Raw genomic sequence first — 24,906 nt, 5'->3', positions numbered from 1 at the left:
GAGGGCCTTTTTATTTTTTCAATATTTTTTTTTCATGAATTTTTTTTTTTCCCCAAGAAATTTTTTTTTCCACATTTTTTTTTTCCCCAAAAAATGCTTTTTTGGGTAAATTTTTTTTTTTAATAATTTTTTTTTGTTTCCCAAAAAATGCTGTTTTTTTTGCTAATGCTAATTTTTTTTTTTTTTTTTTTTTTAACCCCAATTTTTTTTTTTTTTTTTTAAAGGTGATCTCGACAAATTATTTTTCCGTAATTTTGATTGTCTCCGAAAAAAAAAGAAAAAAAAAATTCGGGCTAAAAAAAATATGGACCCCCCCCCCCCACAAAAAAAAAACACCCAAGGATATCTAATATAACAGTTATTGACTGGCAGGGGTGTATATAACATTCTTTGGACCTGAAGGGAGTTATATTTTCCCTCGTGACCATATTTTCCCTCAGCGCTGCGCGCTTCGGGAAAATATAACCACTTGGGAAATATAACTCCCTTCAGCGGTCCAAATAATGTTATATTACACCCCCTGCCAGTCAATAACTGTATAGTAACTTTTTTGACTACTTTAATTTGGGCATTCGTTTGCTGTACATTGTACATTCTCTCTGTTGATTTTTTGTTTGCCCTTTTAAATAGATTGAAATTATATATATTAAAAAAAAAACTTTGTTTGACCTCTTAAATTTCTCCTATAATCATGTTAAAGAAAACATAACGAATCTTTACTTTTCTGACATTGTCATTTCCTTAATAACATAATGTACTTTGTAAAGTTGTTTATAAAGTAAATGTATTTAAATTTATTAATGATTCCTTACCCCCGCTATTATCGTTTGCACTACAAATTTCAAAATGCAAATATTGCATAAATAATTTGTTGCTCTTCAGGGGTGAAGGTTTTACATTAATGAAATATATTTGTCAACTGCTATATTTTAGTAATTTCAAATAAATGAGTTACAATCGGTTCACTGTTTTTTTAATATTTTTCATTAAATGAAGTACATTGTTTACACTCTCTGCTATGATTTTCCCTCATTGAAAGGTAACGTTTTCGTTACTGAATTAAAATGTCTTTCCTACTAGAGCTTGGTGCATGATACGTACAAGTTCACATTTTGCTTTACATTATGCCCAGAATCTTTTCATTTTACATGTATCTGTTGTAAATTTTCATAAGGAATATTGTACATCAATAGATCTGATCTTTCAGCATACTTACTCTTATTCTTTGGAGTTAGCGTTTTCTTTGATACTTCAAAATACAAAACACTTTATGCCAGTGATTTGGTTAACTTTTTCTGTTCCTGGCATTCCAGTGGTAGCTTAATTTATATTTTTGAAATCCTGTTCAGTGATTAGTTAACATAGCATCATGTGACCAAACATAACATTGCTATGATGTAACCGTGACGTCATCCATGGTATAGTGCACTATACTATTGTCTCTGTCATGGTACTGTCGTCTGCGCTGCTCTCACTGCACTCTACACTACTTAAGTGACAGTTAACATAATTATTATTATAATTATTATTTTTATGAAGGTTGATTTGAAAAATATAAAACAAATAGGCCTATATCATGCACTATTTCAAGCCACTAGTTAAAGTTATGGATTCTTCGGCGACAGAAATGGCACTATTTTCTTCGGGGTTACGCCCTTAAGAAAAAAAAAGTGCTATTCCTGCCACCTCGATCCATAATTCTAACTAGAGCCTCTCAGTGCATGGTATATTTGTTTGATATTACATATTGATGTTTTTTTTCTGATTTGTAATGCATCTCTTTTCCCGAACAAAATACAATTGTATTGATATAGCACAAATCGTTTATTTATCAACTGTACACAATTACACGCCATCATATTATTAACTTCTTAATCCTTTTCACTTGCCTTGTGATGGTGAACACATCAGGTCACTGTCTTCCAAGGAGCGGTTGCTAACTTTGATCATGATGGGGATGGTCATAAACCTCCAGTCCCAAGTGCTGTCAAAATGGTAGGTAATAGCTCAACAGGATGGTTTCAATTACGACACAATATAAAATGAACAGAGACGGATGCGCATACCAATTTTCTGACAATCAGCGTGTTCTTATTAGAAGCCATTATCCCGTTAATGGGCGATAAGGGATAAATTTTGCGCAAACTTGATCATCTAACCACATTTACTTTCGCATTCTATCGGGTACCCATCTTACACCTGGGTGGAGACTGGCAAATGTAGATTAATTTCTTGCCAAAGGACTGATTAGTGCAGCGGCGGGACTCGAGCCGCGGACCTTGTGTGATCGACAGTCCGACGACGTATCCACTCAACCACGATTTGCAAAAATTGGTAACTTGCTTAATACACCCTTCACATACACAGATTTTTCTTGCGAGTCGTTACGGATCGCCAACTCGTAGTCAATCACAAGCATCCGCAAATAACTTGCTGGTATCCGTAAATAACTCGTCACAACTCACAGACATTCTTAACGATCCGTGAAAGGAGAGGCAAATTGTTTGACATGTCAAAAATCTTCTTACGATTGTCCACGAATTGATTTCCCTGTAAAAAGCTCGCAACAGTATCATAAACTACTCGTAAATCACTCGCAACAACACGTAACCCTCCGTAAACTGCTCGCAAGAATCCGTAAATGACTTGTAACAATTTTTTGTTAACGTCGTGGCGTGCGCCTGTAATCCAGCTAAAAAGTGGAAGTTACAAACTGATTCAGCCGAGGACGCAGGTTCGAAACTGAGTCACGTCTTTCGGATGGTGACGTTTAAAGGTCGGTCCCAGACGTAAATAATCATATCTGATTGATACACGTCTGTAAAAACCGAATACACACACACACACACACACACTGTTAACGATATGTTATGGTTAGTTTAGGATTTGTTTACGGAATATTACGAGTGCTTACGTGTTGTTTACGATTTAATTTGGTCGTGGAACGATGGCTTTACGGACTGTTACGAGTTATTCTGAGCACTCTAAGAGTAATTACGAGTTATGTACGAATATATACGTATAATTTACGTATTCTTGCGTATTAATTGTTAACGATTTTGGGGAAAGGCATAAAAGCTGCAAAATTGTAAGGGCTCGTAGATATTCGGAACTAGCTCGTAACTTTTTGTAACAACACGTGAACAGGTCGTAAAACGCCCGTAAGTTGCCCGTAGTTATCCGTGCCAACTCTAAACAAATCGTGAAATTTTGCCGTAAATGCATCGTAACAACTCATAAAAACTCGTAACAACTCTTAAATCAGTCGTAAAAGTGGCCAAATCATAAGGATGCGTGAAAGATCCATGAACTTGTGCGATCCGTAACGATTCGTGAGAAAAATCCGTGTATGTGAAGGGGGTATAAATTAGTCCGCCATTACACATATGAAAAAGACCTCTGAACCAGAGAATTGAAACTTACACTGGTAAAGAGTTTTGTGCATGTGTCATATAACATATTTCTAATAAAAAGAAGTAAGTATAGGTTATAAACTCCTCTGCTTATTAGTCGATTTCGGTAGTGACCGCCAACAAAAAAAGAGTTTGACTTAAGAGTTGAAATAACACATAATATAACTAATATAATATAACTGTAGTTGATTTCAAAGTAAGGGCCCATGTTCTGAGGTATGGTGGACTTTTTAGTTCAGATAGAGTAGACGATACTAAGGTTAGACCAAAGGCACTCAAAATTTACTTAGAAATTAACTAGTACTGTGTTGGTGATCGAAATCATGACTTTTACATCTCAAGACTAGTGTTTAAACCACTGAACTACGACTCCTTTATCCTAATGACATTTTTATCTAAGATATGTGTATAATCAGATGTGAACTTGAATCCAAATTAGTTTAGCTTAAAGCAAGAAGTTACTTGCTTAAAGTAGCCAAATGCAAAATGAAATGAAATATCTATCTTGGTGTTGTTTGTGTGTTTATGGTAGGTAATGGACTTTGTAGAGAGAAACCTTGATGACCTTATCAAGCGCTGGGCTAGGAAGATCGAGTATGATGTCTGCTTTCTGTGCCCAACGTGCAGTAAGAAGACACTGCTTAAACACAGCTTCAAGTGGAAGTCACTCAAATGTGGAGAACATACGATCCGTACAGCTGCAGTTAAGTCAAGGTTTGGTAGGTCTATATCTATTTCTCAGTTTGAATTTAGGATGTCTTTGCAATAAGTTCACAAAATGTCTTACCATTCTATATCAGTCAATATAGAATATTATGTCTTGTTTCGATCAAGAGATGGCTAACTTTTATTTTACTGGGTGTCAGGAATGGATAAGAAACACAAAAATTGTACATTAAACGCTTATGGACAAATAATTAATTTCTTGATCTTCTAAACATCATTAGACTGGTGTAAAGACACTACAAAAAACTCACAAACCACAATAAATCAATGTATCTACCTATTATCTGCTAGTTTCCCGAAACTACACAGCGTGGAGAACTAAAAACGTCACATCCGCGCATGCCCCAGCCCAGTACATCGCCTTCCCAAGGTCACGTGTGCAAACGCACGCCCACCATCACCCTCTTCTTTTTTTGCACGCCGAGAGAGTCTAATTCTAGAATTTTCTCCGTTTTGGCGCGTTTTTGATCTGTTCTTAGCTATTCCGTCCTCCTTATAATTGTGTTTATTTTGGTGATACGGTTTCCTGTCACATTTCTTTTACCAGACAGAAATAGATTATCGCCTCTTTACTGTGCACTCTGACATGGCTAAGCGCCTGTTTGTACGCGTCGGGGTTTTTCTTTTTAGCTAGGCAGATTATTTATTCCTTCGCCTCCCCCACCACCTGTAAAGCATAGCTCTCACCGCTTCGATGGGCACAGCTTGCGGCGCAGTTATTGTATGTTTGCGTTTGGGTTTTTTAGTTTTTTGTGCGTGCCTTTGGGAGTGTATTTTCTTTCACGATTTTTCAAGATTGTTTATGTCTTTTTTGGTGGCAATGCACACTAGCTTTTGCCACACTAGGTATGAGTGTGAACCTGACGCCTCGCTAGGGGATTACCTTCCCCAGCATGTCGGCAATGGGTAAGTTAAAAACCCGCTGCAGATAGCAGCTCTCGGACTGCTACCATGTTGTTTGCTGTCCCTGCGCCTGCCGGGCTCGGCATTACAACCACAATCACAGTTTACCGATACCGAACGCCAGCACTGGGGGGGGGGGGGGGGGGGGAGGGGGGAGGGGGGAGGGGGGAGGGGGGAGGGGGAGGGGGAGGGGGGAGGGGGAGGGGGGAGGTGGGAGGGGGGAGGGTTGTCAGACTACCAACTCAGTGCACTCAAGTACGATAGCCGGATATCACCTTCCGGTACCCGATCCTGGAACCCGGTCATGTTCGATCCCGGCAGGCTCAGAGTGGCCTGGCCAGAGCTGCCCCTACTAACCCGGCGGTGCTTGGAGCCACTCCCGGCTAGGACGCTGCCAGCTCGTGGTTGCACCCACTCCCATTTGGCCAGGGTCCCCACCTAGCATATTTTGAGGATCAGGGTGGTGACTTGGTTTCGGATGCAGCCCCCTGAACCTCTCGTGGTTTGGCAGCTGACGGGCATGGTGTATTGGACAAGTACGTGGCTGAGACCTTCACTCCGGCTCAGCCGCATGCGGCCCAGGCTTCCCTGCTCTTCAGACAAGGGGCTCCATCCACGGGCATACACCTGAAGGGCATAGCTGAATAGTCGTCTACATCAAGGGCTGCTAAGAAGCATCTCTTCGCGAAAGAGTACGCCTTCCAACCCCAGGACTCGCTTAGTTTTTTCCAACTGAAGTCATTCTCGTAGAAAGCCTACAAGGCCAAGGATAACCGGATGCGTGACTTTGGGACCCACACCAGATCTGGCATGCAGCTCACCGCCTTTCTGGGGTCACTTAATATGAGCCTCAGGATCAGGTCTCAGGAACTTGAGATTTTCGAGTCTAACGGTCCGGTGTTAGATGAGACCTTTATCAAAGGCACGGGCACCTCCCGCCGCACACAGATAGCCTCCTACATTCCCGGCCAGGACAACCTTATGGCAGACTTTCTCTCTCAGGGCAAGTGCTTTCCCTTGTTCACTAGATGCCTTCTCCCTCCTTCGGGGACACTTTCGGGGTACGCCTTACCCCCCCCCCCCCCCCCTCACTCCGGGAACGGATGGAACGTAGTCATGTTCCCAAAATCTTCAGTAAAGGGTTACTTTTCACACAAACAAAGTCTGGCTCGTAATACACAAAAAATCGGCCCATATTGGCTTAACCCTAATGAGGCCGGGGGGCCTTATTAGGGTTAATTGCTCGGGAATGCATATGGATGGCACCCCGCCGCTCGCTGACTTTTTTTCTTTCGAGTCTTGCGCAACTTTTAAAAGAATTTTTTTTTTAATCGAACCTACGGTTACAAGGTCACGTGACCTTTTGTCTTTGCATGTCAGCCCGAAAATCGCTCATTTTCGTGATTTGTGTACAAAACATATGGAAAAGTCATTTTTCCTAAAAACAGACCAAACATGGGTTATTGGGTCTTGTTAAAAGTTTAGGTGGTTGTTTTGGGAGTCAAAATAGTTGAATTGTAGTAAGAAATGAAATAAAACAACAAAAACAATGAAATACATCAGTTAAAAAAACAATGAAATACATAGGAAATTATCAAAACAAGGGATATCATTAGGAATAAGCTAACTCTTCCAAAAAAAATTGTTGTATTATTATTATTCAGAATGGTCTAATGAATATATGTAGTGAAAAACAATGCTTAAATATGAATAATATATGATTTATGGGTAAAAATGTGATTTGTATGACTTTATTTGCATAAATTACCATAAATATGCAAATGAGTGAATTTTTCAAAAAATTTAAATTATCATATTATTCTATACACTTCACTTGACATGCGTGCAAATTTTCGCCGCCATCCTAAGGGGGGGGGGGGCATAATGCCCCCCCCCCCCCGGCCATACTAAGACCTCAAATAGCCCGGCCTTATTAGGGTTAACACACAGTACTTAGGGGGGTGTTTTCAAAAGGAGGAAACGTGCATACGCGTACCCTTAATAACACCGAGTGGTGGTGGGGGGGGGGGGGGCCTTACCCCCTTTCCTCTGTTCCGTCAGGTCCTGACAAAGACCAAGGAGGATCAAGCGTGGGTCTTACTGGTAGCCCCGCGCTGGCCGATTTGAAGGTCAAGACCCTGTTCCTTATCGCTTTTTCGTCCGGGCAGATGAGGAGTACTCTCCCTGTCCTGAGTACCTCCCCCGGCCATATTCATTGGGAGAGACAGGGCGTTAGACGTATACCCAGGCCCTCCTTTATTGCGAAGAACCAGTCGGTTCCTTCCGGGACCGGTTGAGGTTTTCCTCAGCCCTCTCTCTGACTTTTCCTCTTTCAAGGAGGACAAAGTCTTGTGCCCAGTTAGGGCTTTAATATGGTACATGGACAGGACGAAGAGGTGTCGTAATAAGGATGGCCAGCTCTTCCTCATTACCCGAGAACTTTTCTTTTCTAAGGTATTGGTCCCAATTCTTTCACTTCCTTTTATTTCAGGGATGTTCCTTCTCGGGAGGTATGTCTGTTCGCGACTTTGTCCCTAAAAGCGGCATCGTCCGCCATAAATCTCCATTAATCTCCTTCCACTTTGAACATGCTACCCGGTCTTGTCTGTGCTGGTTTACCAAATAATAGGTAGATATATTGATTTATTGTAGTAAATCAGAACAATCATACCTGATATTATTATTTACTATAGATCTCTGTATCTACCCATATTCCTCCCTCCATCCCCTCTCCCTGCCCAGTAATATGTCTTAAGTGTTGTCTCAGGCGGCTCGTTAAAGTGGATGATGGCGGGCGAGCGTTTGCGCACGTGACCCTGGGAAAGCGATGTACTGGGGTGGGTCGTGCACGGATGTGACTTATTTAGTTATCAATGGATGTGTAGTTTAGGGAAACTAGTAAGTAATAGGTACATACATAGATTTATCTAGTAAATAATAAAGTCAGATATGATTTTTCTGATTTATGTCTTGCCAGTGGGTAGTATTGCTGTGGCAGAGATTTGAACCAAATACTTTGTGATCCACAGCCCTCTGATTTATCCACTAGACCTCAACTCTTTTCAATCTGAGGTGATTTCTTGATGTATTTTGATGCAGGTATGAGTGAGGAAGGAGTGGAAACAGGAAACAAGAGTCCAATGATGCCTAAAAGATCAAGTAAGTATTCAGTCAGTTCATCCTCTCAATTCCATTTTTGGGGTCTAGAATCATTTTGAAGGGAGTAGGATTTATTTTTCTTAGTTTGAATCTTGGGTGTGTTTTCAATAAGCTCACAAGAATCTTAACATTCGATATCAGTTAGTATAGAATATCACGTCTATTTGTCAATCAAGAGGGAGTTACTGTTATTCTATTTGGTAAACGAGTGGGATTAAATACACACTGACAATAAATATATAATCATCTGTATGCAGAATTGTGCTGTCATGTTATTTCAGAGACACCATACTTGTGTTCAATTGCTCCAAGTGTGTAGCAGTGAGTTGAGTTGCAAAATGAAATTGGAAGGCAAGGAAATGAATCCTGTCGGCTGTCACTCTTTCGTGTGAACCAGAGCCCTGTTTTTATGAAACAAATTATCAGTAACAAATGCAAAATTGTCCTAGCCAAGCAAATATGCCACAATTCCAATAGCTTATAACAGTTATTGTTACTAAATATTGATAACAATCTTTATGGAATAGGAATAAGATTCTAAAAAAATTGCATCCAGGGGTAGATCCAGGATCCTCTTTTTTAAAGAGGAGCAGTCTACTCCAAAAAAGTTCTAACATGCAAAAGAAAGGGTCATCAGATTTTCATTAGTGGCAGTTGTTGTTGATGCTTTTTTTAGTTTTCAATGAAATATCATTAAATAACGATGGCGCCGCCTTTCTATTAAAAAATTTCACTGACAAAAAAAAGCAAACAAAATTGTCTCAAAAGTGTAAACAGTCAGACCGCAGCCGGTGCGAAAACCCTCTATTTTATTCAGCACGTATGCAAGAATTTATGTGTCTTGCATACGTAATGAGTAGTGCAAACGGTCTTTCCGATCGGCAGTTTTTGCCTTTATAATTGTTCATTTTTCATGAAATTGGTCTTATTTTACAGATAAGACGTTGCACTTTATGTATACTTATATAACAATCATGTTAAATATATTTTTGGATCAGATATTTCGCCTAGAAAATGGGGTTTTTTGACGATAAATCTATCTTAAAACTATAGGGCTGATTTTCACATAGAAATCATTCTTGCGTCACAAAGATGTTATAATCAGCATAAAGCATAGATACTTTTCACGCGAATGTTTATGAATAATTAATAGTTGTAGTCAATTTTGCCGATGTGATAATATAGAGTTCTGATTGGTCAAATACGTCAACTACGTCATATATGTTCTGTTTTGGTTTATTAACATTCTGAATACCAAACTTTAGTAACCATGCCTTGTGGTGTGCGCCAGTAGTGCACGTGCGCGTAAGCAGTCATGGCAACGATCTAAAGACTCTGGATCAAATACGTCACCTGCCCAAATGGATGATTCTTTTCTACAATATTTCTATTTTAATCATTTTTCTTATTTGTTACGGCCAGTCGGTGGCGCGGCGGAGCTCCCTGGTGTTTAATAATCAGTTATGCATTGCAATTGCTCAGACGGCGAGCGTGCACGAGTATGAAATCACACAATTTCGCGCCATCATAGAAAGAACAAATTGATAATTTCCGGGTTTTTAGGGTCTTAATTACTATGATTATAAAGAGAACAAGATTTTGCGTCAATTAGGTTTTGACATTATTTTGATCAGTGACTTTTCATCTTTCCAACGAATCTTAAAGTAAACAAATTAATTATGTACCAAAGTCAGGAACCAAAAGCGAAATTTCGGGTATAAAATAGCTGTTGAAATGTTACAAAAATAACGACAATAAAAGTGGTGAAAAAGGATTGTTTCAAAATTGTGAAATATGGCAAGTTTCATATCAAACTGAAGCTGAGAATCTCGAGAGTAATTACAAGTGCGTGCTGCCATGTTGACAGAAGTTATCGACCACAAAAGCAGCTGCATGTACACCCTTACAAATCTCACGGAAAATCTCGTGAATTTCAGCACACGTGAATGTACGAGATAACCAAAGAGACGCTGAATAAAAATCAGCGTATAGCCTCATTATCGCGCACGCTGCGGTCTGACTGTAAGGATACATGTATATCTCATAAGCCTAAAGGATAATACGGTAGGGCTACCTTGTGGTGATATGTCAAGAATGCACAACAACATATGCTACAGTTGGGAATCTCATGTGCTGATAAGTATGTTTCAACTAATAAAGTTTCTTTTGAGCTTCTAGCTAGATGTCAAGCATACATATTATAAAGGGTTTTTGCAGCATAAGGTATCCCTATTTGGGTACAAAACAGGTTAGATGCGTCCTCCCCCAATCTGCTGGCGGTAGTAAATGTATCTCATATTAATAGTGTACATCTTGATTCTAACCTGGAACTGTACAGTCCTGTACAAACATGCGATTTCAGCTGTAGCTATTTCTCATTAATATTGCCAGGCTTTATATATAGCACATAATATGTTGGCATCTCTATGCACTCACAAATAGCAAAATAACAACCTTACATCTTATACAACATTTGGAATAGCTACAGTTACCCATTACACCAGTTATGAAAGTATGGCAATACATGAAGATTCCAAATACAATTTTTAACTGAAAAGACAAACAAAAATTAAATTAATTAAAGAAAAAAGTATATTATCGTGTTAAAATATTATCTAAACTAATAACATAATTTCAATTGCTGTTCAGTTTTTTGGCTGCTTGAAATTATTGATGGAGGGTGCATAGCGGAGTTAGGAAGGAAGTGCATTCCATATTGTTGAGGGTACCAGGGTGAAATCAATACCTCATGTATGATTACATCATCGTCTCTTAAATCTCTTCACTTGAATGAAGAAGAACAACATTATATTGAACGTGATGTCACTGGTGAGAAATGCAAAGCGATGTACAGCCATCAAATACATGTGTAGGAATTATGTATTCTATACTTTTGATCTCTCTTTGACTGTACATCTATACCATGGTTCATAATCGCAAGGAGTGTCAAATCTGGCAGACATGAGCGTCATACAAGAACCCACTATTATTATTATTATTACATGTATTATCTAGATTTTTCACACTAACGGAGTATCGCCTATCTTTATTATTCATATTATATTCATATTCATATTTATTTCATTTCCAACAAAAAAATTTAAACAAAGATATTACATTTTTTTAAATACATCATTCATTTTTTCAGGAAACTACACAAATAAATGTTGCACATAATCAAATTATTACAAGAAATTCTTAATTTCTGAGGAAATGGGGGGATCCACTAAAAAGCAGTGCTTGTAGTTTGTGGATCCCCCAGGAAAAAATACAAATAAAAATATTTCAAATTTTGCCTACAAAGACTTAGAAAACACAAGACCATATTACCAAAAAACATACAATGTACAACCACGAAACGAACAAAGAGAAGTAAAACAGGTTAGAAGGAAAAGGGGAAGAAGAAGCAGGAAAAATCATGACCGAAAAAAGGTAGTTATAATGTTAATTTTGGAAAGGTAAGATCATAAGACCAAATAAATTTTAAATTAATCGAGCAGATGATGAAGACCTAAATGAAAAATTAAGATGATTACCAACTGTTAACAGATTATTCTTGTATATTAATATAAAATTTGAGCAAAAATGTTTTTAGATTTTTCTTGAAAAAATTTAGGGATGGACTATTTTTAATACCTTCACTTAGAGAATTCCAAAATCTAGGACCATCATACATAAAAGACTTCTTCGCTAATAAAGTTCTAAAGAGTGATAGGTGCAACTCGTTTGACCGTCTAGTTGGGTAATCATGAAATGACCGAAATAGGGGGAATATGTCATCAAATATATGTGGAAGGGTCTTTTTTGAATACTTATACATGAATTGTCCTAAGTGAAGTAGATACAGGTCATTTGTTTGTAATAGTCTGCCATTAACAAATAACGGGTCTGTGTGTGAGAGTGGAGCAGAATGGTAGATAATACGGAGAGACTTCTTTTGTAAAAATAAGTTTATTTAGTAGAGTTTGCTGCGTGTTGCCCCAAGCAAGTATCCCATAAATCGGATATGGTAAACTTAAAGATGAATAAAGCATGAATAGGGATGATGTCGGAAAGTGAAATCCAAGTTTATGTATTATCTATATGGTATTTCCACGAAAGTTTGTTATCAACAGTTATGCCTAAAAATGTAATCAATGAAACAACTTTCAAGGGGGTATCGTCAAAATGATATTCTTGGGCAGTGTCATTTGTCAAAGGAATTAATAAATAACATATATTTGGTTTTTTGGAGGTTAAGGGATAGTTTGTTTGCTTTTATCCATTGGGTGACTTTTTCAAGTTCTGAATTTACAACATTGACTAGAGAATTTGGGTTTCTATGGGAATAAAATAAATTAGAATCGTCTGCAAAAAGTATAAATGAAAGGACATCGGATGATTTACAATAGTCATTTATATAAATAACAAACAACAAAGGGCCCAACAAACATACTTGTATGTCCATATCTGAACCCAAACAATTAAACATTTGTCCTGAACTGGTATCTGGACCCTCTTGCTGTTCACACAAGCAATTTTTCTTTAAATTAGTTATTGTTAGTATAAACTTCATGGGTCACTATTGATTTATTATCCTTATATTACACCTTGCTAGGACAAGAAGGTACTGTGCGACCATTACTTAAGTGATCTTGCACAGCAGATAGGGTCTGAGCTGATAATATTAAATTTCATAGTTCACCACTAATTCGAAATCCTTATCTTACAGCTTCCAAGGAAAGCACATTAGTATGCGACCAGTAATCTTGCAGAGCAGATTGGATCTGGGCAGCTTATCACAATCAATGTAAAGCGCTTAGAAACTTGGACATTCCCGACATATCAAGCGCTATATAAGCAATAATATTATTTTATTATTATTGATATTATCACAGTTTAGTGATGATATGTTATCCATATCATACAGCCTGCAAACAGCTAGTAAACAGCTGTCAAATGTATAGATACAAAAGTGAGCAAAGTTTGATTGACAAAGGTATAAAGATCGTCATTTAAGAGCAAGTTGAAGTTATTTGGCAATTTACTTGAAAATTGCAAATTTGGAAGGCAATTCTCACAAAGTCGGTCAGTGATAGCTAGGCATATATGTTTTTTATTTGGGTGGAAAGGGCATATCTTGAAGTACCTAAATCCCAAAAAGGATAAGGGCTTGGCAAGACTTGATGGCCAAGCGCGTAGCCAGGATTTTATTTTAGGGGGGCGGTAGTGAGCAAGCGAAGTGTGCGAATCACTTACAGAGCGTGCGAAGGGGGGTGGGGCAGGGAGGGGGAGTTTTCCCCCTTGAGCGGAAGCTTTGACGTTTCATTCAATTATTAGTAAAAGAAGACGATTCGTTGTACCGTTCTCGACTCTTAACCTTGTTTGAATCAAGTTCCCCTTCCTCCGCGCGTACCACGGAAGCTCTGACGTTTCATTCCATTATTAAAGAAAGAAGTTGATTCGTTGTACCATTCTCAACTATAAATCCTTGTCTGAATTCAGTTCCCCCACCCAACCGCGAAGCACGGAAGGTTTGACGTTTCATTAAATTATTAGAGAGAGAAGACGATTCTGTGTACCGCTCTCGACTCTAAATCCTTTTCATCCCCTCGCCGACGAATTTGGTTTCCGAGCAATAACTTCAGTAATGTGTTACAGATTTGAGTGAAATTCGATATGAAGGTACATGATATAAAAATATAGGCTAAGTTCAATTTCCGAGTACATAGGGCAAAGGTTAAAGGTCATAGCTCATTAAATATGCGAAAAACACACATCTGGTTTCCGATCGATAACTTTAGTAATGTTTGACGGATTTTTAATGAAATTTGATATGAAGGTACATGGTATCAACACATAGCCTAAGTTCAATTTTTGAGTATGTAGGTCAAAAGGTCATAGCTCATTAAATATGCGAATCTGTTCTCCGATCAATAACTTCAGTATTGTTTGACGGATTTTAATGAAATTTGATATGAAGGTACATGGTATCAAAATACATGTACAGCCTAAGTTCGATTTCGGATTATGTAGGTCAAAGGTGAAAGGTCATAGATCATTAAATATGCAAAAAAACACCTTATTATATATGTGAAAGTGTGGTTAACTTCCTTGCCTAGTAATATAATAGTATAGTCCCATGGAGGTAACTTGTTCTGATGTATATAGGCCATCTGTACCCGGCAAGGAGATGCTACGCTCTGCGTTGACTTGTTATGCACTTGTCATTTGTAAGACGCACCTCTTGACCCCCGGGAATGGTGCGTCATTGAACCGATGACGCAACCATGACGCACCATTCCCGGGGGTCAAGAGGTGCGTCTTACAAATGACAAGTGCATTATAATGGTGATATTTCAGTGACAATTGCGTGATTTAATTAGTGTATATGTTTTATAAGTGACCTAGTGCAAAAAACGTGTTAACACAATCACGTAAATGTCAAATGTTTGAAGAACGTAAATCTGTTCAAGTCGATACCTTGATATTGACGTGATTTTTACGTGAATTTGTTTATTGAGATAGCTGTAAAAGGGGAGGCCGAAGAAAACAACTTCTTAACGACAAAACTTGTGTTAGAGGAATCAATCACGATAACTTATTTGTTATTAATACCAATACCAACAGATATATGGGTCTTGTTTAAAGATATGTTTGTGGAATGCTCACTCTGTATGTAATAAGACCTTCCTACTCCATGATTACATTTCTGAACATGATATTGATATAATGATTATAACTGAGACGTGGCTTAGAGCAGAAGATCTAGTCTTCATCGCCGAATGCTCTCCACCTGGGTACACGTTTATGAATGTTCCAAGGCCGACCGATCATCATGGAGGCACTCATATAGCTAAGTTTAGTCTCATTTGACAACGCCCCCTATCGGCAGAGTCCAGCAGCCTAACATGTACGTTAGCCTATGGACTTTTACAAAAAAATTGTTAAAAATTCATTTTTGGTTTAAACGAAAAGCATATCCACCCCAACGTACGTTATCACTAGCTCTTTCATTGGAACCCTCATTTCCCATTGACTTGTGAAAGTTCACCCACCTTAATTTAATCAAAATAGGTCGCAAGCTCGTCATTGCCTATATAACACATGTGCCACAAGTCGAACTTTGGACTCAATTTCCCACGCGATTGTAAGGTTATAGGTCAAGCACACGAAGGATAACAAGCATGAACTATCATAGATCAGTTCTGATTGGTTCTTTATGTCCATTTCAGCCAACCCCCACCGTAATTTTTCCATTTAGTATAGGCAAGCATTTTGCCCAGGTAACCAAATACATGAATATTCAGAAACGCCATGGACTATTCGATTATTTACAGAGGGGTGCAATTGTGCACCACATCAAACTCCTCTACTTTCAGTCAAGTATTTCATTGTATTATGTAGTTTGGTAGGTTTATTTTACTAACTGTTTGATTATCAGGTATCAATGATAGTTTAAAGATATGGAATAGGTTCTTGTATTTTATATTTAGCAAAGCAATCTCACATACAAAATCACTTTCAAGTGTCGTCTGATCCGCCGATTGCCGTCTGCTATACGTTCAAGGCACATTTATCTGTGGACTGTGATTTACACAGTTCACTCGTCATTGTAGATCTATGATTAGCCATCTGTCATGTATTAGTCTTAATTGTTGACACGCATACAATTACCACACACATAAACACTCTCACTTCCCTTCCCAAACACATCATTTCCGCACACCCGGTTCACACATCACACCCAATGGCATATACACCCTGCAACATATAGTGGAACATTCTAGTTTGGTAGTGACGGCGAACTAGCTATGTTTGTGCTGGCAATTAATGGTCCAGCGAGCGAAAATGAGACAACCGGAGCAATATGGCAGTTATTTTCAAGTCTAAACTTCAACTACATATGAAGTTTGTGAATCTGTCACTTTCTCCACCTTTGAACTCGTACACGTTGTTAGTAATGCAGGTTCGATTCATTTCCTGGTAGTTTATCGACCCCCACCTTCTTCACGAAATCGGTTTCGTACAGACTTTCTTCAAGAACTTGATGATCTTACCGCTGAGATATCACGGCTATCTGGACGAATTCTTCTCCTGGGAGACTTTAACATCCACGTTGATATGCGTTGAAAGTCTGAGGTAGCCCAGTTCCTTTCCATCATAGAATCAGCAAACTTGTCTCAACTCGTTCATGATGCTACCCAAACATGGGTCACACTTTGGACCTTGTCATGACCAGGAATGAGGGTAATCTACAGGGACAATTCTCTACAGACATTAATTCTATCCATGACCGCGTCATAGAGGACATTGTCATACACCGCAACCGAATGTCTGATTGTCACTGTATACGCTTTGTACTGAAGTGTCCCAAGCGAGTGATGTGCAAAGTACAGCAGATTTTTCGGAACTTCAAAGAGATGGACGTTGAAGGCTTCAAAGAAGCACTGGTTGTTAGAGTCAACGACCCGCTTTCTATGACTGAAGATGTCAATTCACTTCTTGCTGCCTATACCACAAACGTGGCAACCTGTGTCGACGAGTAATTGTCCCGCACAAATCATTTCTTTGCTCCACTAGGGTCCGTAATCCTTGGTTCAATGAGGAGATCCTTGTTACACGCCGTGTAAGAAGACAGGCTGAGCGGAAATGGATCAAAAGCTTTCTGAGACAGATCATACAGCTTTTAAGTTAGCTAACAGGCATGTTAATCATATAATTGTTAAGACCAAGCAAAATTACATAATGGAATTACTCTGTAAAGCTAGTGTCAAAACTGTTTTTCAAACGGTTAATAATCTGCTCCACAAGAATGTCAAACTTCTCCATATATGTATGACAATCCTACTGATTTAGCAAACGGTTTTGCTTTGTTCTTTGTCAATAAAATAAGTGATATTCACAACAATGTCACAGGCACACCTTCAGAAAGTAGTGAAGGCTGTAAGATGTGCAATACTGTTCATGAGAATGATTGGAATGAGTTTGAAAATGTCAGCGAAGATAATATCAAATGCATTGTAATTAATATGTCTAATGCTACTTCTATGTTAGATGCTCAACCTACTTGACTTTTGAAGAAACTTATCAATTGTAATGTTCCTGCCTTGACTTGTATTGTAAACAGTTCTTTAGCATCTGGTATCTTCCCAGAAACTGCTCACGAGGCTGTAGTTGTACCTATCACCAAGAAACTCAACTTAGAAAAGGATACTTTACGTAACTACAGGCCTGTTAGTAATCTTTCACATATTGCCAAACTGATAGAAAAGGTAGTAGCTATTCAACTCACAGACCACTTAAATGATAACAACTTATATGATCCAGCAATGCAATCAGCTTACAGGTCCAATTTCAGCACTGAAACAGCTTATTTGAAGCTACAGAATGACGTTCTAACATTTTTTAATCAACGGAGGTCAGTTTTCTTAGTCTTATTAGACCTTAGTGCAGCTTTTGTTACGGTCGATCATGTGATATTACTGAATCGTTTAGAGTCTCGTTTTCATATATCCGGTGTAGTTCTTAGGTGGATGAAGTCTTACCTAACTGGTTGGTCATCCAGGGTAAATATAGCTGGGGAATTATCTGAGCCATGGGTATCTGACTTTGGAGTTCCTGAAGGGTCAGTTCTCGGACCGATCCTTTTCAGTGTATATATCACCCCCATATCTGATATTATTAATACACGTGGTTTACAGTGTATTTGCTATGCTGATGATATTCAGTTGTTTACTTCTTTTGATCCACGCTCTTCTGGAAAACATTAACGAAACACTTCACCAAATCTCACTGTGTATTGCAGAGATTAGCACTTGGATGTCATCGAACTATCTCCAACTGAATAATAACAAAACTGAATTCATGGCCTTTTGTTCTTCTGCTCGCCATCTACAATACATATCAGATGTACGGCTTAAAGTAAATGGTTAATTCATTCCCCTCTCCCCTAAAATTACAGATCTTTGTGTATGCATCGATACTATGTTTGAATTGACCTCTCATGTAAACCACGTAGTCCGTAATTGTAATTATCATCTCCGCAATTTATGGAGGATTCGTATATTTATTGATTTAAAGACATGTCACCATGCTGTCCGAGCTCTAATTCCCTCTTAGATTATTGCAATAGTCTTTATACTGTTTCATCTGCTTAAGATAGAAGGAAACATGAAACTGTTCAGAATCGTGCCGCTAGATTAATCCTTGGCCTTGGGTCAAGAACTCATACTTCACCTTTACTTAAGGAGCTCCACTGGTTACCTCTCCCAACGAGTTCTGTTTAATTTATGTTTGCACTCAATCATAGTCATACTTATTGTTTTTAGTGCTCCTAAATATTCGATATTATTATTGTTATTTATTTTGTAGCTTTGTTTTGAGATGAAACGTTCATTTAAGTGCAAGAAATCACATATTTCCTACATTTGTGTGAGATTCAACATTATAATTATTATCATTATAATCATTGATGAATTCTCCATGCCTTAATTCACTACAAACAAAAGTCACTGTAAATGGGAACGATTCCCCCTGTGAATGCTTCCAAAACACCTTATTAATTTTAACCTGATAAAACATTTCAAGTTGGCGTATTGTTATATCCCAGAAAGGAAAGCTATTTCAGATGTCCTTTACAAATATTCTTCCGGTTATACAAAAGTTATGTTCCCTAAAGATTCCGTGATTTCTGGTAATATAATATCAAACTATTCTTTATTCTGAGAATTCAGAGGATGTAATATCAACACAAATTAACTCTCTATCCCGTGAATTGTGAAATGCTAAATTATTGAACCTAGGAGAGGTTTTAAATAAAACGATTGGTCTTGATACCAAATATGTAGTGGAATATTCAGTTTACTTTATTCAGCACTCAGAATTATTGGATAATGAGTAATACATGTAGTTTTACGTTACTCTTTTCTGGTTATTGAAATTTCAGAACAACTGCAAGATGCATCAAGTTCACAGACAGTGCAGACATCACATCCAAGTACAGGTGAAACTCTGGAGTAAGTTAAGATCATAGTTAGTAACTTGGTAGATTCAGACTGAGATCACAGCGTGTGCAGGTATAAACCTGAAATCATTAGAGCCTTTGGAGGAGAGATATTTTACCCTGTTTTCTGTAAATTAGTTAATTAGAAACGTATAAACATTTTATAAATCATTTATTTAAGTAAAATTTCAGGTACACAGGAAGACTTTGACAAAATACTGACATTTATTGCTCATAGCGGTGTCAAGCCTGAAAATATAAGTGATCTTGGGACGGCTCTCGGCTTAAAACAAGAAAATATCCAACGTTATATCGACATAAACATGAATAATGCAGAAATATCACACTGATACACACTATTAATGCTCCGAGACTGGGATGAGAGAATGTAAAGGGCCACAAAGTTTGAAGCCCTGAACGATGTGCTAAAGAAAATTGGTCAAATATTTCTCCCTGAAGACTTATGTGGTACTTCGTGAGGTGCGAATTATGCTTCGGTATTAAGGACTGCATTGATTCAATGATAAGCTATATGTATATATATATATATATCAGAGTAAATGGAAATGGTGTCAAACTCACCGCAATAAAGTACCGAAGCTGTGACATATAAATCAATTTATGGAATTTCTTAATTTTGTATTCATTTTCCGAAAGAGCATCATAAATAATGTCCAAATGTCGAAAACCAATTGAATATGTTAAGTATCAGCTGAGAAATGACCATCTGAATAAATAGATTTCCAATAGGTTCTCAGTGGCGATCTGGAGCAAGAGCATACACTCGAGAAAGGGTGCATGAAGTTTAGATCGTTGATTTTGTCAACCACTTCCAATGTGGTAGGCCTATTAACTGATTGCTTGATCTATATGAATGCCTTTATTTAAAACCAAATTACCCCGATTGTGCTATCGCCTCCCCTAAGAATCATCCAGAATCCCGACCCTACCAAATCTGACATCGTTTCCTGTGCAAACAAATCTTGCAAAATTCCAGGATTCAGTAAAGCTGAGGGCGGTTGCGCATCCTCATCCTACAATAGACCATGGTTACTATTACCATGCCTTAAAGCTCTCGCTCTAAATGGATTTTAAAAATACAACTTTTCAAATTACACTAGCTGTTGCTATGTCAGACTTATTAAAGCAAATGATTCTCACAGCGTTATCAAAAGTGTCTGTTTGGGACCAGAAGGGTGTTAAGAAGGCGCGCCTGAAGCAGTTTGGGATTGGGAGGGGGGGGCAAACATTCCAGGGGGCTCACCTTTCAGGGGGGCAGAAGAAAAATCTGCATCACCACCACTCTTACAGGTTACATGTAGGCCCGCCGGAACTTGTTTTTAAAGTGGAGTATTAACGATCAGGTACAGCGCAAATTCTCTCCCTCTTTCTATTTTTCTTCTCTGTAACATACTTTTTTTCAAAAAGTGAGGGGGGCTCGAGCCCCCGAGCACAGCCGTTCTGCAAGCCCTGACATGAAGGCTTCTAAATAAACATATTTTTCGCCCGACTGTAAATGTGGGAGTTTCTAATTTTCCAACAAACGCATACAAAGGTATGGCTTACAAAAAATTGAGAAAATACCGGAAAATCATGTAATTTCAGCGACATTTGTAAATCACTGAAATCGAATAAGAAATAACCGCCCCCTTACTACTACGCCAGCGTTCACGGGCTTACCCCTATCTCCTCACCCTTATAACAAAAACACACTCGCTTTCCCATCCTCTCACAATGTTTCCACGATATGCGCGTATCGCTATTTTAAAAACCTCCATTGATAAATATAGGCCTAAGTGGCATGCGGAATGTTTAGGAAATTGAATTGCTGTTAACTTTCCTTTTCTTTGAATGGAATCTTGTATGTGATTTGATTCAGGTTTTTATTGATGTTATGTTCTTTTGGGTTAAAAATACAAACCATATTTACTCCTTTACTCCTTTCTTTTTGTGGAGGGGGTTGTTGTTGTTGTTTGTTTGTTTGTTTTTTTTTTTTGGGGGGGGGGGGGGAGGGGGGAATGTGTTTTGCACCCCCACGCCCCCCCCCCCCTACTTCCGGCGCCTATGGTGTTAACTGTGTGTTTAAGTATTTTAGCGCACACCCTTCTTGTTCTAAAAACAAATTATGTTATAATGAAAACATATCCATTAATGTTAAAGATCATGGTGTTTTTCTACTATTTTTCTTCTTCAAATATATGTATTCTTTTCTTGCGTTAGCACTTCGCAACTTTTGATGAAGGAGATTTTGACTGACATATTTTTGCTGACATTGTCACAGAAGATTAATCTTGTGAATGTCCCCGCAGTGAACTTTAGCCTATACCTTGGATTCAGCGCAGCCGATGGCACTGCCGCAGCGGTGGCGGCCAATGTCGCCCTGAATCCACAGAGCGCATTCAATACTCTCTTGTCCAAGTTTGTTATGACGAATGGACGGAAGAGTAATAGTGCTCTGAATCTGAGGAAGAGATTTCTAGACAATGAAATGAAGGACTGTGCTGATGTCATCAAAGCAGGTTCGTAGATTACTCTTTAGTATGTTAATTTATAACGGAAAACCACATAGTGTTGACACAAAATTAGTGAGCTAAAAAACAAAGCCCATCATGCATTTCAAATATCATCAATAGTCAACACACTAGCCAAGATGTGACAGAACTCTTGAGAAAAAAAACCCGAATCAACATTCAGCCTCCAATATGAGTTATAAAACTGGGTAATTGTGCGTGAATGAATCCGATGACCGGAGTAATAATATATTGTAAAGCGCTTACAGATGGTATTTCGTATTGAACGCTAAACAAATCTTTTTTTAATAATTATTATCAATAAGGTATTTTCCTTTTCAATTTCGTGCTTCAAGTATTTGTATGCATAATGCGTATTTGGAGGCTTTGATGTAGAATCACTGTAAAGTATTATATAAAGGGAAACAGGGGCAACACCAATTTGCAAAATTATTTTCCTAAACATAAATCGAAATAGAGTAGAGATAGTCATTATCCTGCAAACATTTTTCTGACAAGAATCACCAAAGTGCATAATTTGAAAAATGTGTGTCAGTTAGAAATAAATAGATCATAAACATGGGAGAAAAAAAATTAAATTTTGAATTGCAAACAAAATAATGTTCAAAAAAAGTTCCTTTACAAATAAAAGTATGAATAATTATTTGCCCATCAAAAGTTTAAAGTTGTTGCCAAAGTATAATATATCCAGCTGCTTTTAGTGAAACGATGCTGAAAAGTGAGAAAAACAGCTGAATAATAAAATCTAGTGGCGGTTATTTTACCTGACAGCTAAGAAAGCATAGTAAGCATGCAACCAGAGGACAGACGGCGTTAAGTCCTCTCCGAGGGTCCTGGTAATAAGGATAAATGCCGTACCAAAGGGCACTATAGCGCATCGCCTTGGTTTCGAACCCGGGTGTTCGGATTACGAGACCACGATTCAGGCATTATGGCGCCCGAATATAACCTTATCTATTGAATTGTATTCATCTAAATGAAATTTATACCACAACAAAGTGCCCCCAAAGCCTCCTCCGTTTCCCTTCTTGCAAAATTTATGAAACAGGATGATTCCTAGCAACAACAGGACTGAATATATTGTTACATTTTATCTGGTGTGTACAACATATAATCTTTGCCATATAATTAAATTGCCATCGTTTGCTCGCTCGCGTGCAATATTTGGGATCTGGATTGTAAGTTCTTTGGCAAGACGTCCTCATGGCCCTCACTCAAAATGTGTTCGTACGTCTCTGTGTACGAGGAAAAGAAAACAACTGAATCGAGGTACCCGAATATCTTAATATCATAATAGGGATATTCATGGAGGAAAACGACACTTTACTATCTCTGATGTTTTTTCCTCATCAAAATATCAAAAGTTATAAATATTTGGGGATCTAACGGTCTGTAATACTTTGCTTTCATGTTGACGTTATTCCAAAATACACCTTAAATACAAAAAAAATATATAAACAAATCATTTTGTAGCACCGCAGGATATCGCAGCACCCCGGTTGAAAAACGCTGTGCTAGACGGTTAACATAGAGGGGACATATTGACTAGGCCGGGAGGGGATTTACCCCCTTGTCCTTTTAGAGTTGACGAATTTCGCATTTAAAATCTGATCCACATAGTCTTAATATCTTTGTGTCATTTCCCGTATATAGTTATTTTCTCTGCTTAAGCAAAATCAGTATTTTGATCTTAAACCTGTTTAACTATTCTTTCTTTATCTCTCTAGAATTAGAGGGGTTTGGAATTCTTGTCCCTTCAGGCGAAGAAACACTCGTGGATACACCTGTATTCATCCCGTCCTCTACTGGGGGCACACCAGGTAATCATATTCACGACTTATTTCTCACATAATCTGTTTTCCTTCGCGAGCTCAATCTGGACTCGCAATGGTACAACAAAATAAGACGCCAAACGGGCATTCTAATTCGATTATCACGCCATCTTCGGCTGGCAGCAAGTAAGTGGGGGGGGGGGGGGGGGTGGGGGGAGGGGTCGCATTGGCAAGACAGGTAACGTCACTTGCGCTTATAAGCCGGCCCCGAGTCCACTTTGGTGTCACACCTACTGATTGCGGGATTGAGTCCGGACTCGGGCCGGCCTCGAACCACATCCAGAGCAGGACTGAGTCCACCTGGCCTCAGTCCGGCTTTTAAAAAATAGAAGATGTTACACATACTTCGAGCCGCCTCCGGGGCCGGCCTCAGTCCACTTTCAGACGTATGTGTAACAGGGGTCTTAATAGAGAAAGTTACCGGATCCCTTTAAATGAATAATGAAATATTGAAAGAAAAAGTGTTTGAGTTATTGTTTGTACATTATCTGTCAAGATCACCCACCTGTCTTATAAGAAAAAATAATTTTTAATAAATGCATCAGTAGCCTCAATGACAAAGATCAATATTCTGAGTCTGTTATTGACTGATTGTATCTTTTAGATGGGATTCTTTGAGCCACTCCAACGTCATGAAGAATAGCCATAGACCCAGACACTGAGGAAGAGGGAAAGGAGGAGAAAGAAGAGGATGAATAAGAAGATTACATTGCCCCGAGAAGCCTGCCCCACGAATCAGGTTAATGTTGTGCTTTGAACAATATAAGCAGAAATCAATTTGGAGAATAAGGAAAGGAAAATTAATTTCTTCCTGGAGCTATCTAGTGTTTCATGTCCATTTCATTTACAAGCATGCCATGGCAGAGACACGAAACATAGAATAATGTATTTTTAAAGGATTGGGTATCTTTGTTTCAGATTCTGAAACAAAATCATGAATTTAGCTCATGATGCAATGATAAACACAGAACTTAAGGTCAGTCAGGAACCCCATGACTGATTATCCAGATATTTATGATTGGAAATCGAAATTTCGAAAACCGTCATCCTAACGGTTAAAAAAACACAAAAAATACAGTCTATTGGGGTAAAAGAGTATGGTAAAATCGGTCACTCAAAGATTTTATTCTTTGGAGGCACTTCATGATAATTTCGAAGCATGATAATTATAAAACTTTGGGTCAGTCAGGAACCCCGTAACTTTTACAAGCTGATCGCCTGACTGATTATCAAGATATTTATAATTTGAAATCGAAACACTACAGTCTAAGGGAGGAAATGAGTATGGTAAAACTGGTCACTCAAAGATTTTATGTTAGCCAACGCGCACTCTCCTGGCATGTGACACATGACGTCAT

The 24,906-nt window shown here is 38.3% G+C and overlaps 1 protein-coding gene across 1 annotated transcript; it reads left to right on the top strand.

The window, feature by feature from the left end:
• The first annotated feature begins 1,942 nt into the window (after positions 1-1,942).
• LOC100888214 lies at positions 1,943-24,166 on the top strand. The gene is made up of 7 exons (XM_030978232.1): positions 1,943-1,995; positions 3,946-4,132; positions 8,142-8,201; positions 19,129-19,198; positions 21,406-21,704; positions 23,444-23,536; positions 24,153-24,166. The coding sequence occupies exons 1-7, from the start codon at positions 1,993-1,995 to the stop codon at positions 24,164-24,166; spliced, it is 726 nt and encodes a 241-aa protein (XP_030834092.1). The 5' UTR covers positions 1,943-1,992.
• The last annotated feature ends 740 nt before the right edge of the window (positions 24,167-24,906 follow it).

Source organism: Strongylocentrotus purpuratus, unplaced genomic scaffold (assembly GCF_000002235.5).
Source record: "Strongylocentrotus purpuratus isolate Spur 01 unplaced genomic scaffold, Spur_5.0 spur5_contig_812, whole genome shotgun sequence".
Taxonomy (NCBI): domain Eukaryota; kingdom Metazoa; phylum Echinodermata; class Echinoidea; order Camarodonta; family Strongylocentrotidae; genus Strongylocentrotus; species Strongylocentrotus purpuratus.
The sequence above is the reverse complement of the archived record's forward strand: the minus strand, read 5'-3'. Positions and strand labels throughout refer to the sequence as shown.

Excerpts from the sequence above, each read along its gene's own strand:
- LOC100888214 (XM_030978232.1), top strand. Across the intron at positions 4,133-8,141 it reads TGCAGTTAAGTCAAGGTTTG|GTATGAGTGAGGAAGGAGTG; the intron begins GTAGGTCTATAT and ends ATTTTGATGCAG. Across the intron at positions 19,199-21,405 it reads AGTACAGGTGAAACTCTGGA|CACTTCGCAACTTTTGATGA; the intron begins GTAAGTTAAGAT and ends TTCTTGCGTTAG.